The sequence below is a fragment of the Larus michahellis genome, chromosome 1 (assembly GCF_964199755.1).
Source record: "Larus michahellis chromosome 1, bLarMic1.1, whole genome shotgun sequence".
NCBI classification, from domain to species: Eukaryota; Metazoa; Chordata; class Aves; order Charadriiformes; family Laridae; genus Larus; species Larus michahellis.
In genome coordinates, this window is record NC_133896.1 from 211,111,262 (window position 1) to 211,127,561 (window position 16,300).

Here is a 16,300-nt window from a genome sequence, read left to right on the forward strand (position 1 = left end):
GCTTCAGTCCTTTAGTCCTTTGCTATCTTCATAGCTTCTGAATCTCCATAGCTTTGAAAAGTGTCCAATTTATAAACAGCCAGTTTATAAGTACTTTATAGGAATAAAAGATAAACTATGAATTGCTATTGATGTCTTTAATGACTATACGTGAGCTCTCTTTGGATTGTGACAACTTGATTCTGCAAAGTTACAGGGCTGAAAGAATGTGTTAAAATGATGCTAGTGAGCAGATAAACACGAGATATTCCTCCAAGCAAGATCTACAATGCTGGGGGGAAAGCAGTTGTTCAAATTTGACTGATAGAGTATTTGGATTAATAATGACTTTATTAAACATTTTTATATTATTATCAGGTGTTAGAAAAGCAGTGAGAGGGTCTTGTATTTAAAAAGTGCAATGAAGTTTTTGAAATGAATAGAAACACAAAGCTGTTTGTGTCCCTGTAGCTGTAAAAACTATCTTACAAGTTTAATGTGATACTGTGCTGTGAAGGGATCCTGTCAGTCCTGAATTCTTCGCTTTTTTTCTCTGTGGTTTTGAATGGCCTTTGAAGATGTACGTGAGACTCAGATCACTGAAACAATTGCGATTGCTTGTCCAGGAAAATCTGCTGAATCCTGTTGAAGTTCTCAGTGACTTTTAGATTTGAAATGAATTGCTTAAGCTGATGATATAAGAATCTAATTTTGGATTAATTTGTCAAGAAACTTGTTCTGTAAGAGACTGATTTAGTACTACTGAATTAGGGGGAAGCAGCTTTGTGGCTCACATGCTTGTAGGGTGCTGAAAAGCCCTTCCTGGGGAAAAGGAAGCCCAAATGATACCTCTAAAATTCAGCAGCGGCAGAACGGTGCCACAGGTGATTACTTACTATAACCCTGCGAGGTCACCAGCATTTTCAGGGTGGGGATGTAGCCCCTCATAGTTTCTGGTAACTCCATTCTTTCTTTGCTCTCCGATTTCAGGATGAAAAAATCCTCGCTGGGGTATAGCGATACAGTTAGTTACGCCATGGAAGTGGGGCCTCTGACTGCTCTTCAGAAACGAGCTTCTTGGGGACGGTAAGTTTGCATTAGAATTTAATTTAATAAATTCATTATTAAAAAACTAATGACTATACTTGGAATGCTTAGGAGCTTTCCGTTTTAGTCAGATGTTACCTGCTTTAAGAATGTGTTCTGTGTGCTTGAAATATGCGCTGCGTGCTCTTTTAAATGCTTTAGCCCTCTTTTAAAAAAAAATACCATTATTTTTTCTTTGCCATTGGTTGCTGTATAGCTGTTTTGGTTTGTTTATTGTATGACTACACAGCAGTGAAACTCGGAAATGTTATTCAATGTTAATTTAAAGTGGTTACACACTTGAGAGAGAATTCTTTTTGGTCCTGTTACTTTCAAGGATGCAGCATCTTGCATCGTGTTTTGGCTACTGCGTTGTTTCAAATAGGAAAAAGGTGAGCTAGTCTTTTCAGGTCTTTTGTGATGACTTCATAGGAATGGACTAGAGCTCAATTAGAGGGAAAATTGGTTTGTAGTGAAATATAATGACAATTCTGTAATGCACCAAAGAGTTACAAGCCGGAAACGACAATTTGATTTCCGGAGACACTGTGCTGCAGCAGATCCATTCCGTGAGGCAGATCTCTGCTGTGTGCCTGATGAGCAAAGAGTTTCATTACAGCATGTCTTCAGGCCACCACGGCGTATAACATTTTTTCAAAACAATCTGAACCATAGTTTAGAGTGTTTTTGCAATGAGATACAGTGTCTGAATGTGTATTTGGATACGTTGATACAGACGCACTTAGTAAGATGTGAAAATGTTTATTATCTTGAATTGCTGAAACTTAGATAACTTAGACTGTGTGAGTCATTTCATCTCTGGTCCTGGCGGAAAACTGCTGTGTTAGAGGTTAACGGATGCCGGCAGAATTTGTGTGTGCATTGAGTATGTATGTCTGTTGTTTATATTTGTAACACGTTGTTAAGTCTTTGAATTTCATTTTATGCTGCTTTAAAATATGAGTACCTTCCTTTTTTTTCTTTTTTTTTGAGAAACTTTGATGCCTGCCTTAAAAAACAGACACATACAAACCCACCCTGTTTTGCCGTAAGAGGAACGTGCACTGCAGTGCTCGTGAGATTGATGTGGCATTTGAATCTAGCGTTTTGACTACTGTAAAAAGGAGCAGCAATTGCATATTAGGTAGAAAAGGGTTAATTGTTTGGATCCTAACTGTAATGTTTGTTTTTTATTCCTCAGGTATATTGTCGACTTTTTCCTAGTGATAACACAGCTGGGATTTTGTAGCGTTTATGTTGTGTTCTTGGCAGAAAATGTGAAACAAGTGAGTAGTGTTACTGTATGGAAACAGTTATGGGTAAAAATTTTTTTTCCCTCACTTTATTTCCTAAATCCAACAGAACTACTTGTAAAATGTGAAGTTGAGAGATGCACAGAATGAGTTCTACCACGGTTTCCACAAAAGAGCTTTTGGTGAAAAGGAGTGATGTGCAAGGTGAACTAAATTCAGATTTTGTGCAAATATTTGTGGCTACATTGTCCTCTGGTTTGTTTGTTGAATTTAAAAGTGAATTGTGACAATGATAGAAAATAAGGCTGAAACTGGTCCAGGAGCCAGTTGTCCCTGAATTATTATTATTTTTTTTTTTTTTCCCGGGCCTTCTGCTGACTCTTTTTTTTCCCTGACCTTCTGGGCATGTTTTTCCCTTTTCATGTCACTGGAATCTTTCTTAGCTTTCTTAGTTTCTTGCTTAGTCTCTTCCCTTTTCTAGAATAGTCTCATCTGCCACAAAGTCCATTGTATCTAAACCAGTCCTGATTTTTGTTCTTAAAAATGCCTAGCATTGAAATTTCCACAGCCGTCTCAGTAGTCAGTTCCAGTGGTTTCTTATCTGTTAGACACCTTTTTCTTTGTAGAAACTTAACATTTCTTAATGTTGCAAGTCCTTTATTTCACACTCTAGCTACAAGTAATTTATTCTTCTCTATTTGTGGATATCTTTTATGTTTTTGAATATTGTTATCGTGTCTCCCCTCTATCTGATAGAGAGGAGATATGACAGACTCTAATAAATCTTCTTGCTTTTCTGTGAGTGCTCTGCAGTTGGTTACATCTCTCTTTTTTTTCCCAAGTTTTAACCCTGAAGTTGGTTATGCTGCTCTAGTTGAAGTTTTGCTTGTGACCAATAGAGCTGAAAGGTTATTTCACAGGTCTTACAGATCGTATTCCGCACTTGACACTTCAGTTTAATGGTCGTTTTGCAGGACTGTGTCGTTATTGACTCATGACTGACTTGTGATCCATTGTGATCTCTCAATCCTTTACTGCAGAGCTGCATTCTAGGCGATTCTTCTGGCTCTTTCTGTAGAGGTAATTTCTGTTTACCTATAGCATCCTTTATTTTTCCTTACTGGATTGATTTTATTTTTTTTTTTTAACAGTTCTCAAGGCTGAATTTTAATCCTGTTTTTCAATATTCTTTCACTTTCCATCTGGAATAGATGTTTAAACCCTGCTTGTTATATCTGTGTTATTAATGAAAGTATTAAATAGCACTGCTCATGTATTTCATGTGGCTTACTGTAAATACTATTGCACATATAATATGTAGTTTTAAACATGCGCAAACACATTTCAATACGCTGTAGACTTTTAAATAGATTGGATGTTAATTATTAGAAAAATACTGTGATTCGTTTGAGTTGATTTATGTAAGGATGTCTAAAAATCAAATACTTCGTCATGCTGTATTTATGAATAAGTCAATTAAAAATTGCAAATGAATCCTCACAACCATAAATGCCTATAGCTTCTCCCAAGTAACCCCCAAACCTTTCAATAAAACCTGACTATGGCTTTTCTCCCTCACAACCATCCGTCACTGACAAAAGCAAACAAACCCACATCTATCCCTTTCATGCCAGCTACTCCTGCTTTCATTCATGTTTCTGTCTCGTCCTCCAGCCCTTCTAAGCTCTTCTTTTTCTCATTGGTGGAGACTCTTCTGTTGAGGGGATCCCTGATGTCCCCTGGTCCTTCCTCTTTGTGCACTCAGCAGTTTGTTTGTCCCAGGAGGTGATCCATGGGTGATCAGCCTGCACAGGGTGGCTGCTCAGAGAGGAGCCACAGGTTCTTTGAGCTTGTGGTGTTCTCTCCTCCATGCGCTTATTAAGATGCCAGTGTACTCTGCTGTGTTTTCTGCTTGTAAGATTATGATTCATTACTTGACGTAAAGCTAATGAGGATGAATCCGAGCCTGTATCTGAATGTGTGCTTCTGTAATTAGAGAGGTTGGTGAGGAATAAGGTATGGCAGGTTACTGAACGTTAATCATCCATATGGACTCTTATTCTCCTCAAAAGGTAGAATAAAGGTGTCTTGGCGTAGCTTAACTTACTTTAATGAGGAAGAAAAGTGTCCCGTGGGGCAGTTAGTACATAGAAGGTAGTATGTTTTTTTTTCTTCCCCCTGTAAGTGAGTATTTATATTGTGCTTAAAAAGTATTCCAAGTTCTACGGATGACGATCTTGTGAAGATCACAGAATGGTAGGGGTTGGAAGGGACCTCTGGAGATCATCTAGTCCAACCCCCTGCCAGAGCAGGGTCACCCAGAGCAGGTTGCACAGGAACGTGTCCAGGCGGGTTTGGAATGTCTGCAGAGACAGAGACTCCACCACCTCTCTGGGCAGCCTGTGCCAGGGCTCTGTCACCATCAAAGTGAAGAAGTTCCTCCTCATGTTGAGATGGAATTTCCTATGTTCAAGTTTGTGCCCGTTACCTCTTGTCCTGTCACTGGGCACCACTGAGGCAAATTTGTGTATCACTGAGGCAAATTTGTGTATTTGGAAGCTGGATACTCTGTAATTTGCATCTTGAAAGAGAAAAAAAACCCAACACCCAGCCTTAAAAATTGCCGTCCCACTGTCACAATCTGTCTTAATCCCCGAAACTCCTATTTTACATCTGATGTCCTTTTGCTGGCCTTCTGAAGTGGGGATTTTTATTGCGTCCTTTGTAACGTAAGTTTTAATTGAAACCTTTCCTATCAAATACATATCAGACTAACTGGTTGTTATATATGTGTTTTGACCTTAAGGAAAAGGCAAGACTGAACACTTGCTGACTTTGGCTTTTGTAGATTTTGAAAAAAATCAAAATCTTCAGGAATGCTGTTGCTGCTTTCTTGAAGAAAAGTAGAAAGGTCTTATGGAAAAGCAACTTCTGCAAAAGCAGTGGCTGCAGAGACCCATGACATGTACCCCGCGAATGGAGTAAAGTCATCAGCAATTCAGAAGTCACACTTCCAAGTGTAGTTGGTTCAGATTGCCCTGGGCTCGCTCTTTCAGGAGGGAGATGGCTGTGGTTTTCTTTCTGTGATTTCTGTTGCAGGAATCTGTCCCGTAGAGGGCACCAAAGGACACGAATTGTTACTGCTTTAAATCTAATTGTTTGGAGTAGTGGAAGGATGAGGTAACGGGAACTAAGATGAAGGAAAACCATAATAATAATGTTACTATACCACTCCTTGACCAACACCTCTGGATTATGCTCAGTGCTCTTCTGATGTTGGGGTGTGCAAATTAAGCCTACTGCAACCAGTGGGAGCTTCTGAGATCTTTCTTTGATCTTTCTTTCTTAGTTAAAACTAGTAGCAACGCAAATTTAGTAGTCTCTTGGTTCCCTTTATTTACTATTTCAGAGAACTAAGATCTGACAAAGCATTTTAAAATGCTTCTGGCACATGAATGGAATATTCATCAGTCCAGTTTACTTTGAGGTGAATGTTTAGACACACAGTGGTGTGTGTGAGTCTAAATATTTATTTCATCTTTTGAATTCTGTGAAATGTTTGATACACCCTTCTCATTAATGGATACGCAGTATAGCTTCTGATGCCTGTGGAATTATAACAATGTTGGCTGCATTACATTAGTGTTTTCCAGCCACTTTGTGCTACAAGACTCTATTTCCAGTTATATCAAATTTCAAATGAAGCCTTTCCTATGAAGTATTTTCCTGGGGCACCAAAAAACCTCAGGTAGGTGGTGAAGTTCTGGTTAAGACTGGCAGTATGCAAATAAGAGGATTACAGGTGAAGGTGTTTGGAATTGGAGAAGAACAGGGAAACTAGAAAAAACAGCTGGATGTTGAGCGCAGCGTGACTGGAGCAGGAACACACTGGGATAGAAGAAAGAATCTGCGCCCAAAAGAGTGTGGTCCCCTTTCATGCCATAGTTACTTTGCTTTTCTGGGTTGAGCAACAGACGACCTTAAATAAAGAGTCTTGTATTTATCAACTTGCTTGTGAATGTTTGCTGAGTTCTCTGGAAAAGTGTCCTTTTCTCATTGTTTGCTGATAAAGCTAAAAAATGGAAACCTGTTCTAGCTGTGTGGGAGCACTTTATTAGATCTTTAGCACTTTCAAGGTGACCCATCAGTGGGATGCTACATAATGGAATTTTTGGGATTTTTTTTTTTTTTTTATAAAAAGCAAAAAAAACAACCCCAAAGCTTAGGAAATTGTACTTAGACATAAAACTTGAAGTGTTAAAAATGTTACAACGTTGAGTACTGAGTAATAATGAAATACCAGAACTAAATGAACGGTGAAACTTTTCTGTGGCCTTTTCATGCCAAATTACATGATTACAATATAGTCTTTATCTGCCTGATGACATGCTGGTTTTGTGCCAGATCTGACCTTGTCTATTTTACTGGTTGTTGCTCCGAGTTGAATAAGGAAGGAATTAGAAGGAACCAATGAGGTCAGAAACTACTGTTTTGGTCCCACTAAGTGATGAAAAGTTCATAGACTGTATGATTGAAGGAGTGGGTTTTGAGATACAGGCTGTTTGGATAACAGTGGTCTCAGTTGAAGAGACTAAGGAAACAGAATTATTTTTCTTGCTTCTGAGATAGTTCTTATAAGAATTCTGTGTTCATCAGTTGAACTGAGGTTTCTGAAGTCACTAACTGTGTATTATCATTTTCTGTGTACCTGACATTGGGAATCTGATAATCAGATTTGCACAAGTGGTTGATTTTCATGGATACAGCTGAAGTTGGTGGATGCTGTGCTTGGACTATGTAAATGAGACATTTGGCGAGGCACTCGCATAAAGAAAGCTGTTCCATGCATCACACCATCATGTAAGTTAATGCTTGAATAACTGAAGTGACTTCTGATGAAGTTACCTTGTGACTGGGGACATCACCAGCCTTCATAGTCGCTGTGCCTAGCGACTTCGGTGGCTGTGTACTGCCTTTCTAAAACCATAATGGTATTTCATCATGTGGTTTAGGGAAGCGTTTGTGGACCAAAATGCAGATAATGTGTGTTTGAATTGGAAGTTGATCAATATTCTAATTAGCGTGGTGTGTAGGACTAGGGAAGTGATCATCCCCATGTACTTGGCACTGGTGAGACCCCACCTCAAATTCTGTGTCCAGTTTTGGGCCCTTCACCACAAAAAAGACATTGAGGTGCTGGAGCAGGTCCAGAGAAGGGCAACAAAGCTGGTGAAGGGTCTGGAGAATAAGTTTTATGAGGAGCAGCTGAGGGAGCTGGAGAAAAGCTATTCTCCATCTGTTTAGCCTGGAGAAAAGGAGGCTGAGGGGAGACCTTATCGCTCTGTACAACTGCCTGAAAGGAGGTAGAGAGGTGGGGGTCAGTCTCTTCTCCCAGGTAACAAGTGATAGGACAAGAGGAAACAGCCTCAAGTTGCACCAGGGAAGCTTAGACTGGATATTAGGAAAAACTTCTTCACTGAAAGGGTTATCAAACATTGGAACAGTCTGCCCAGGGAAGCGGTTTAGTCACCATCCCTGGAGGTATTTAAAAGACATGTAGATGTGGTGCTTAGCGATATGGTTTAGTGATGGTTTTTGTCAGTGTTAGGTTGGTGGTCGGACTAGATAATCTGAAAGGTCCCTTCCAACCTAGGCAATCCTATGATTCTGTGATTCACTGGGCTCTGTGACATACAAGATTTGTCTAAATTTGCCGATATTCTGATGATATTTCAGATGATGTTGCTTTGTTTAGGAAAAAGTTAGGTATAACGTCTGCTGTTCCTGGCGCAGCATGACTACCATATGCAGTGATGCACTAGCAGGGAGCAGCAGGAGATTGAAAGTGATTGTTGTCCAGAATTGGAATCTGAGATTATATTAATTTTAATATTTAGAAGACTACATTGGACAGATAGTGAGTCATAGTCTGTCCTAACACAATCAGCAGTAAACTTGCACTGGGTTAAACAGCATATGAGAGAGAGTTGTGTGTTTGGTGTGTTTTTTTTGTTTTTTTTTTAAGAAAAAAAGTCATCCTGCTGCTTTGTATTTTGTTACTTGTTAGAACAGTTTTAAGTGTTACTGATTTTTTTTTTTTAAGTAATCTAGTAAAACATTTTCATAGTGATAGTAGTGTTAGCCTGTACCTGAACAAATCAGTATAATCTCATCTTCATTAGAGCTTTCCTCTGCTGCTTTTTACTGTCAAATTTCCCACAGCCAGGTGCTCCACTCTAAGAGGGAGAATAATGATCCTTACTTCGAATAATTTTTGCGTTTTACTTTCCGACTCAGCTTTCTTCCACCCATCAGTCTCTCTTGCCTTTTTGTTTAGCTCTCCCACAAGATTAATATTTGCTGGATCTTATCTGGTGTCCTTCTGTGTCAGTGTGCAGAGTCACTATTCTGTCACGTCTCAAAATCCACCTCTGCGATGTGGGTATTTGCTGTGGCCTTCCCTAAACCCATAAGTGGTACTGCCCTGACTGATGCTGTTAAAGCTGCTTTATCGATATGAAGTTGATTTAAAGGTATATATACACCTACAAAAGGGAATAAAACTTTTCTTCTGTGCTTTTATATCAGTATTACCGTGTCCATAATATCAGTTACATGGTATATGCATGTGTGTGTATACATAAAATTCGCTCCCAAAGTATTTTAGTAATGTGAAAACCTGTGTATAACGGACTTAATGAAACCTGCTTGGCTGTCAGCAGTTGAACTGAAACTTTCTGAAGTTTCTTTTTTTTAAAATAAATTTAAATATTAATTTTGAAGTCATGGGCTGCACATCTTGCTGCACGCAACTAACAGCTAGTGGAGAGTAAATTTCAGAAACCTCCTCCTCACCCAGACAATATTGCTGTCCTTTGCAGTGTTACAGTTCACAGTAACCTCTTCATCTGATGGCAAGGTGGTCTCTAAAAGACTTTGCCTGGGATAAGTGTGTGCACTTTCAGCAGTTATTAGGGGATAAGTGGAACTGAAGTAACCATTTCACGTGTTATTTTTTTTTTCTCTATACAAGCCATAATCCTCCATAGGATCGGCTTTGGGAAACAGGACTGTTCCATGTAGGGCTCTGATTTTCTTTTTTTATTTATCTAAAGACTTATAGTGGAATAATCCTCTGCGGTTGGTCAAATCTCACTAGGGTGAAGATTATCACAAATAAATAAGGTTTGCTCCATTTTTATGAGCAGAGTTATAAAATACCTTCATACAATGACAGCTGTGACCACACCAAACAAAGATGGGTAGAGAGTAGGAATTACCCTGCTCTATATTGTCAAAGTCTGTCGCTCTTGTTCTCTGAAGACAGAGAAAGAAGTGAGTGTGGGACCAGATGAGAGTGCTGGGAGAAACCTGAAATCTTTGAAAGACCATACAGAGTCGGGGGAGGTCCTGATAACCGAGGAAAGGCAAATGTACTTATCTTCGTAGAAGGCCAGAATAATAATTTGGAGAATTACAATCCAGTCAGCCTCTCTTCAGTCCCTTTGAAAGGAGTCTTCTTGGAGCACGTTTCTGGGCACACAAGAGAGAATAAGGTGACTGGAACCACCAGCATGGATTTACCAAGGGACTGACCAACTCGGTTGCCTTCTATAAGAAAAAAAGTCTGAGTTCTTACATAGTAAGAAGGTACTAGATGTCAGCTTGACTTCGGCAAAGGTTTTCATGCTGTCACTGGCAATATCCTTGTGTCCAAGTAAGGCTGTTATGGTCTGGTTGGATGGATGGAGAGACAGACAAGTAGCTGGGGACAAAAAAAAGCTGGTTGTATGGTAAAGCTCAGAGGGTGGTGGTCATGATCACGAGCCAGCAGCACACCCTGACAGTAAAGGAAACCAACAGCATCCTGGGTTATACGAATAGGAGAATTGCTGGTAGATCGAGGGCAGCGTTTATCATCCTTTACTTTGCATTTGTTAGACCACGTCTAGAATACTCTGTCGTGTTTTGGATATCCTCAATACTGGAGTCATTGACAAACTGGAATGAGTTCAGGGGAAGGCTGTTGAAGTGATCGGGGCTGGGTCTGTGAGGGCTGAGTATGCACTTGTACGCTTGCTGGGATTGTGGGGTTGTACAGTCTTCCTCCGAGTTCAGTTCTATGTTAAGTGTAAGACTGTGGCTGTAGTAAGTGGTTGTCTGACAGTACTTAGGAGTCAAGAGTATTGTCTTCAGTTGTTTTGTTACATATTGATTTCCCATTTTTGTTCAAGTCTGTGCTACAAGGAACTAATTTTTTTTTTTTTTTTTTTACTGCCTAAGTATCCTCTCATGCTCATCGGGCTGCAGGCGTTCTGCAGCATGAACTGATTACGCACAGTCATATGCTGATTTGTAAGATGGCAAATGCAATGGGAGGGAAAATGAAAGGATACACTCCTAGGAAAAATGCATGATAAGGTTTAAAACAAATGGATTTGAACCGTTACCATTTTCCAAAAAGCAGAATAACCAACAGCTCTCGGTGTTTTGATTGTGGTCTGCACATAGTGCAGAATATGGTTCCACAAAACAAATTTTTGCAGTTATGGACACACTAACATTTCTCCAAAAGATGCAATGAGAGTTACGAATAATCCCAAACTCAATCTTCTGAATTGCACCATACGCAATTATTATAATGTTATATACAAAAAACCTAATACGCTTTCGCATCATGTGCTACTGTTTCTCTATAGGCATGAATTTATGTCAATTTAATGGATACAGGACTCTCGGCTCTCTCAGACCTCATGTTTTTTTTTGAGTTAACATTGATTAATAAAAGAGTGAAATTAATCAAAAATAGAATAACTTGAATTAAGATAAAGACAGGTAGGTTCATACTGTAGCATTATTTTGTATGAATGCTGCTGTGATGTGGATGGAAAAGGCCTAAGGTTATTAGGCACTGAACTCCGGTACAATAGGAGTTGGTCATCTAATCCCCGTACTCTCCTGATGAAAATTCAAACGCTAATATTTAGGCCTAGGTCCATCTTGCTTGCATTCGTTTTACCAAACTCTCCCTTTCTGAAAGGAATCTGATCTAAACTGCTCATGTGGTTTTCCCCTTTGTGGTGGGATAAAGACGCTTTCAGGTGTTTGAGGTCCCGATTTCATCATTTGTCTTAAGGATGAAACACTTGCTGGAGGTGCCTCGCCTTCCCCTCCGCACTGAGTCCTGGGGGCCTGAAACGCCTGGCGCTCAGCAGGTGAAGCAGAGGGACAAATTCCCCCATAAACAACCAGAGACTCAGCACTGCCACTGTTTAACGCATTTTCTTAATTTTTTTTTCTTTTTTCCTATAGGTCCATGAAGGATTCTTGGAAAACAAGACTGCTCCCATAAATGTCAGTGCCTCCAGCAGTTCCTCTGAGAAAAGGAGCACCGATTTACGAATATACATGCTGTGTTTCCTGCCATTCCTGATCCTCCTGGTCTTTATTCGTGACCTTAAGAGCCTGTCCTTTCTTTCTTTGCTTGCCAATCTGTCCATGGCTGTCAGCCTGGTGATCATTTACCAGTATATTGTTAGAGTAAGTGTAAAAAAAGTTTATTATCTTTTTTTTTTTTCAGTGTGGCAAGTTGTATTTGTTGCATGTGGCAGTTGGTCTCTGATAAATATATATACTGACTGACAATTTCCGAAAGGCAGAATTATCTTGTATTTTATTGATGCATCTTCATATAGGGAGGTGCCTTAATACTTGAGACATGCTGTAAACAGACTTTTACACTACTTTTGAAAGAAAGGATAATATTGCTGCACTTAAGGTAATAAAAATAGGTATTTTAACAACTTGGAGTCCTTCAGTAGAAGAATATGTGAATTTTTATGGGTTTTGCAAGGTTTTAATCTGTGTTCAATCTTTTTGTTGCAAGGGAAGAACAGTTTCAACAGTGTTCATTTCTAGTGTTTCTCCAGTACAATCAGGAAAAATTTAAGACTTACCCTTTAAGAATACATATTTCAGATTCCTGTCTCCTGAGAAGTTGAATAGTTGCTGCGTTTTCTGGGTTGCTGCTATTTTTCATATTTGGATGCGTTTCATAATGGAACAAATGATAGCTGAAAAAAAAATCACATCTAGAAACCTTTATGTTTTTCTTTCTTACGATTTTTGAAAAGTGCTAAGTGATAGACACTGTTGCACAGATGGTGTAGATCAGTGGTGAGTGCCACTGCTTGAGAAAGCTTTCACATGAGTGTGTGGAAGGAGTGGGAAGCGGAGGATGTGGAGGGAGGCAGAAAAGCCAGCGAGAGGGATTGGCTGGGCGAGGAGGCAGGAGAAGTTACACAGAAGAGAATGGGGGAGATAGAGAAAAATTAATTTTCTGCAGGTACTCAGCTTGTAGTAAAAAGATTTTCTTTTACTGCCCCTTATGGTTATACGTAATATCTGTGCAGTGCATAAGTTTGCGGATTAAGTTTGAAGCGTGAGCTTTCCCTTTTGTTTTAATTGATGCTCACTCACATACACCAGTGTGATACTTTTACATGTGAAGATTTCCAGTGTCAGTGATACGAATCTAGAATAAATGTAAGTGTCTGTGTGTGGGTGGGAAAGTTGCTATAAATGTGTGTAAAGGACTAAGTCTGGGAGGAAAATCAGGGATTGTAACTAGCCATGTATACACCGCTGTCAACATGTACTGAGTTTTCTTTCCTGTAGCATAACACATCAGTCAAAATTGTAGGAACAGTTAATGCGCTTCATTTACGTAGCACTGTTTTGCTTTTCTTCAGGATATAGTAGATCCTCGAAAACTGCCTCCCATGGTCGGCTGGAAGAAATACCCGCTGTTTTTTGGGACTGCAATATTTGCTTTTGAAGGAATTGGTGTGGTAAGTGCTTTTCACTGACTCTTCAAAATACCCGAATCTGTGCTAGACAATGGGATACAGGTATTTTACTCCTGTCGTTATTGAGTTGTTTTTGTAAAAGCATGTGTCATGGTTTTGGCCAAAATGGCCAATGGCCGGTGACAGATGCTCCCCCCCAGCCTCTTGTGCATGGGGAGGAGGGGGAGAGATAAAGAGAGATTTACAAGTTTAGAAGAAACTAAAATACTTTAATGAAATATTAAGAACAGAATAAAAAGGAAAATAATGAAATAGATACAGTGTGTACAAAACTGTATTAAGCTCCCAGGATGATGTCACCGGCAGGCGCTGGGGAAGGCCCAATCTGGACTCAGTGATGGGTGGGAACTGGGTTGCGGAGTTGGAGTCAGGCACACACAGATTGGGATCAAAGGCAGATGAACAGACAGGGTCCTCCTTGGACGTCAGCCATTGAAGGAAGAGAGAGTTGACCCTTTGATCCCTCAGCTTTTATACTGAGCATGGGGCAGATGGGATGGAATACCCCTGGTGGTCAGTTTTTGGTCGCCTGTCCTGTCCGCTCCTCCCTGCAGGTGGGACCCCTCTGTGCCCCTCCGCTTCTGACCCTCTAACAGGGCAAATAACAAAATTAGCTGACCTTGGCTGTTATAGCAATAAGCATAATCGAGAGTTTCTCTGCATACCGTTCTTTGGCACAAAGTGCCTTATCGCTCTGAACAAGCCGCTTTAGACACCACATGCTGTTAATTTCAGAGAGTTAGAAGAGGCCTAGATAAGAAATAAAATTACTGAACAGAAAGTTGGTTCTGTTTTACCGCAAACTAGGACAGCGCAAATCTCCCATGTTGATGTGAAAAGGGTTTATTTATCTTGTCAAATGAGGCAAAAGTTGAGGACACAATATCCCCATCAAAGGGGAGGTTGGTGAGTACCAGTTGCTACTTGGACACTTAGCACCTTCACAAATCACAGGAATGCCTTTAGTTCCAAATAGATTGAGACAATAGCGTAATAATAACTGGTATCATAATATGTTATATAATAATATAATACTCAGCTAATAATATGATGATAGTATAATTATAATGATTCATCAGCTTAGTTTTAGGTGATGAGTGTGTAAAAATGGAAACGTATTCAGGATCCTTCTTTTCCTTTGGGGTCATAGAGGATACAGGGATTTATTAGAAATGTATTATTCTTCCTGCTTCAAACTTGTCTATATATGCGATTTGATAGAGATGGAGAGGATAAGAAAAAGGATAGAAATTTCAGAATATTTTTTTGATTCAGGACCTCCTGACAGTGAACCTCAGTTCCTCATTGTTCCCTGAAAGATCTCAATTAAATAGATTTATCACTCCAAAGATTTAGTTTTTAAAAGTGGATCTCTCCTAATCTCTTACTCAGTTATTACTGTTTCTAAGGGTTTTCTGGTTGCATCTCACACTAGTAGAGTTCACAAGATAGTCAGCACTTCTGCTCTACATGGCACATTTTTAAAAAAATAGCTGAAGAGGCTTCTGGGAATGTAGGTCATAATGTCTTTAAACTACTGGGAAATTACTATACGCACTTTATTTGTTACTAATATAATTACAGTACCACTTGCTGAAGCATGTATACTTAAAACTAAAAAAACCTAACACACTAAAAAAACCCCATCCTCCAAATCCCAATCAAACCAACCCCAAACCAGCTTGCAGTTAATCTGAAATGATTGTCCGTCGTTCACATAGCACAGGAGAGATTTCAAATCTCTTCCCCCCGCCCCCCCCACCCTGGAATTTTCATCTCTGAATGAAACCAGAATATTTCAACCTGCTGCTGTATTATCACTGCCAGAAGAGCTGAATAACAAAAGCTTTAGCTCCTTTTATGTTATAAAAGTGTGTTTTCACACACAGGATATGTGGATCTAGCAGCCACCGATCTTTGTTTCTCAAACTGTTCTCAGCTGTTTCTCAAACTGTGAACTGACCAATGCAGAGGTTTAGCTGCCATATATCGGAGTGTATCTGGACATCTTTCCTTTGTCATCTGGGAGTTCTGTCATAGGAAATCAGCCATTTGTCTGGGATTGTCTGATGCCTTCAGGTCTTGGGCAAAAAACCCCACCACGGTCAGTGAATCAGACAGATTGGGCTATACTGAGCTTGTTGCTCTTAAATTGTAGTCGGTCTGGGACAGACGCACTTACTGCATGCGTGTCAATGCAAGTCATGTACAGTAGGTCTGAGACATACCCCAGTTGTATTAAATTTGTTGCTCGTAGCACGTGGGTGTGTATTTGTAGCCAGGAAATCCCAAGTGAGAGTCCTGGGAGCCTCAGGAAAGGCTTACCATTTGGTATCGGTCGCTTATTGCATTATAGGTAGGGAATTGTTTTATGTTAATTATTTACTGGCCTGTTAGATCCCACATTAGGCAGCTCCTTAAATTTACATCAGCAGTAGTTACACTGACTTCTGATGTGAACCTTTAAAGACCTTCAGAGAGCATTGAGCTTGACTGAATCCCTGGTTGTTACTAATGACACCTCCAGGAACTCCAAACTTTTTTCCTTCTTTTATTCAAGAGCATATAATGTAGGGTTCGTTTGAATTGTACCTTTAAAACATAAAAATATTGCTTGATATTATTAGATATTAGTATTACACGGGTATTGCGTATATGTCTGTAGAGGCTGTCTCGATTTCTTACTTGATCATAATTTGCTTTGAAGAGTATACTTAGTTTTTTCAATTTGTTACTGGTGTTTACAAACCAATGAAATGTTTGTTTGTTACGGTTTGATATGCTTTCTGTGTGGCCGTTACACAAGACCATTAAAATAACGTTGCTACCTTTACAAATTAAAATTAATGTAAAAGTGAAAATCTAGAGCTTAATGTTTCTTCCTTATGTGCAGAATGATGTTAGTATGTCTCTGCTGCTGGGGGATGTGTTGACCACGCAGAGTGTTTGCTGTGCATTCTTACGCTGCAGTCGCGTCCACCATAGGGAAAAACCGATTTTATGGGTTTGAATAATCAGCATTAAATAAAGTTGTTGAAACACGAAACAAAAAAGATGAGCGAAGCAAAGCGGGGCAGACATTTCCACTTTACATGGCTAATACTTCATACGGTT

General features: G+C 39.6%; 1 protein-coding gene across 3 annotated transcripts in view; it reads left to right on the plus strand.

Annotated features, from left to right (window-relative positions):
- Positions 1-16,300, plus strand: part of SLC36A4 (solute carrier family 36 member 4) — a 114,378-nt gene that overhangs the window by 15,997 nt on the left and 82,081 nt on the right. For all 3 annotated transcript variants that reach the window (XM_074571445.1, XM_074571454.1, XM_074571464.1), the window contains 4 exons: positions 970-1,065; positions 2,267-2,351; positions 11,631-11,858; positions 13,070-13,168. In XM_074571445.1, the coding sequence (XP_074427546.1) occupies positions 970-1,065; positions 2,267-2,351; positions 11,631-11,858; positions 13,070-13,168 (508 nt within the window). The remainder of the gene's footprint in view (positions 1-969; positions 1,066-2,266; positions 2,352-11,630; positions 11,859-13,069; positions 13,169-16,300) is intronic.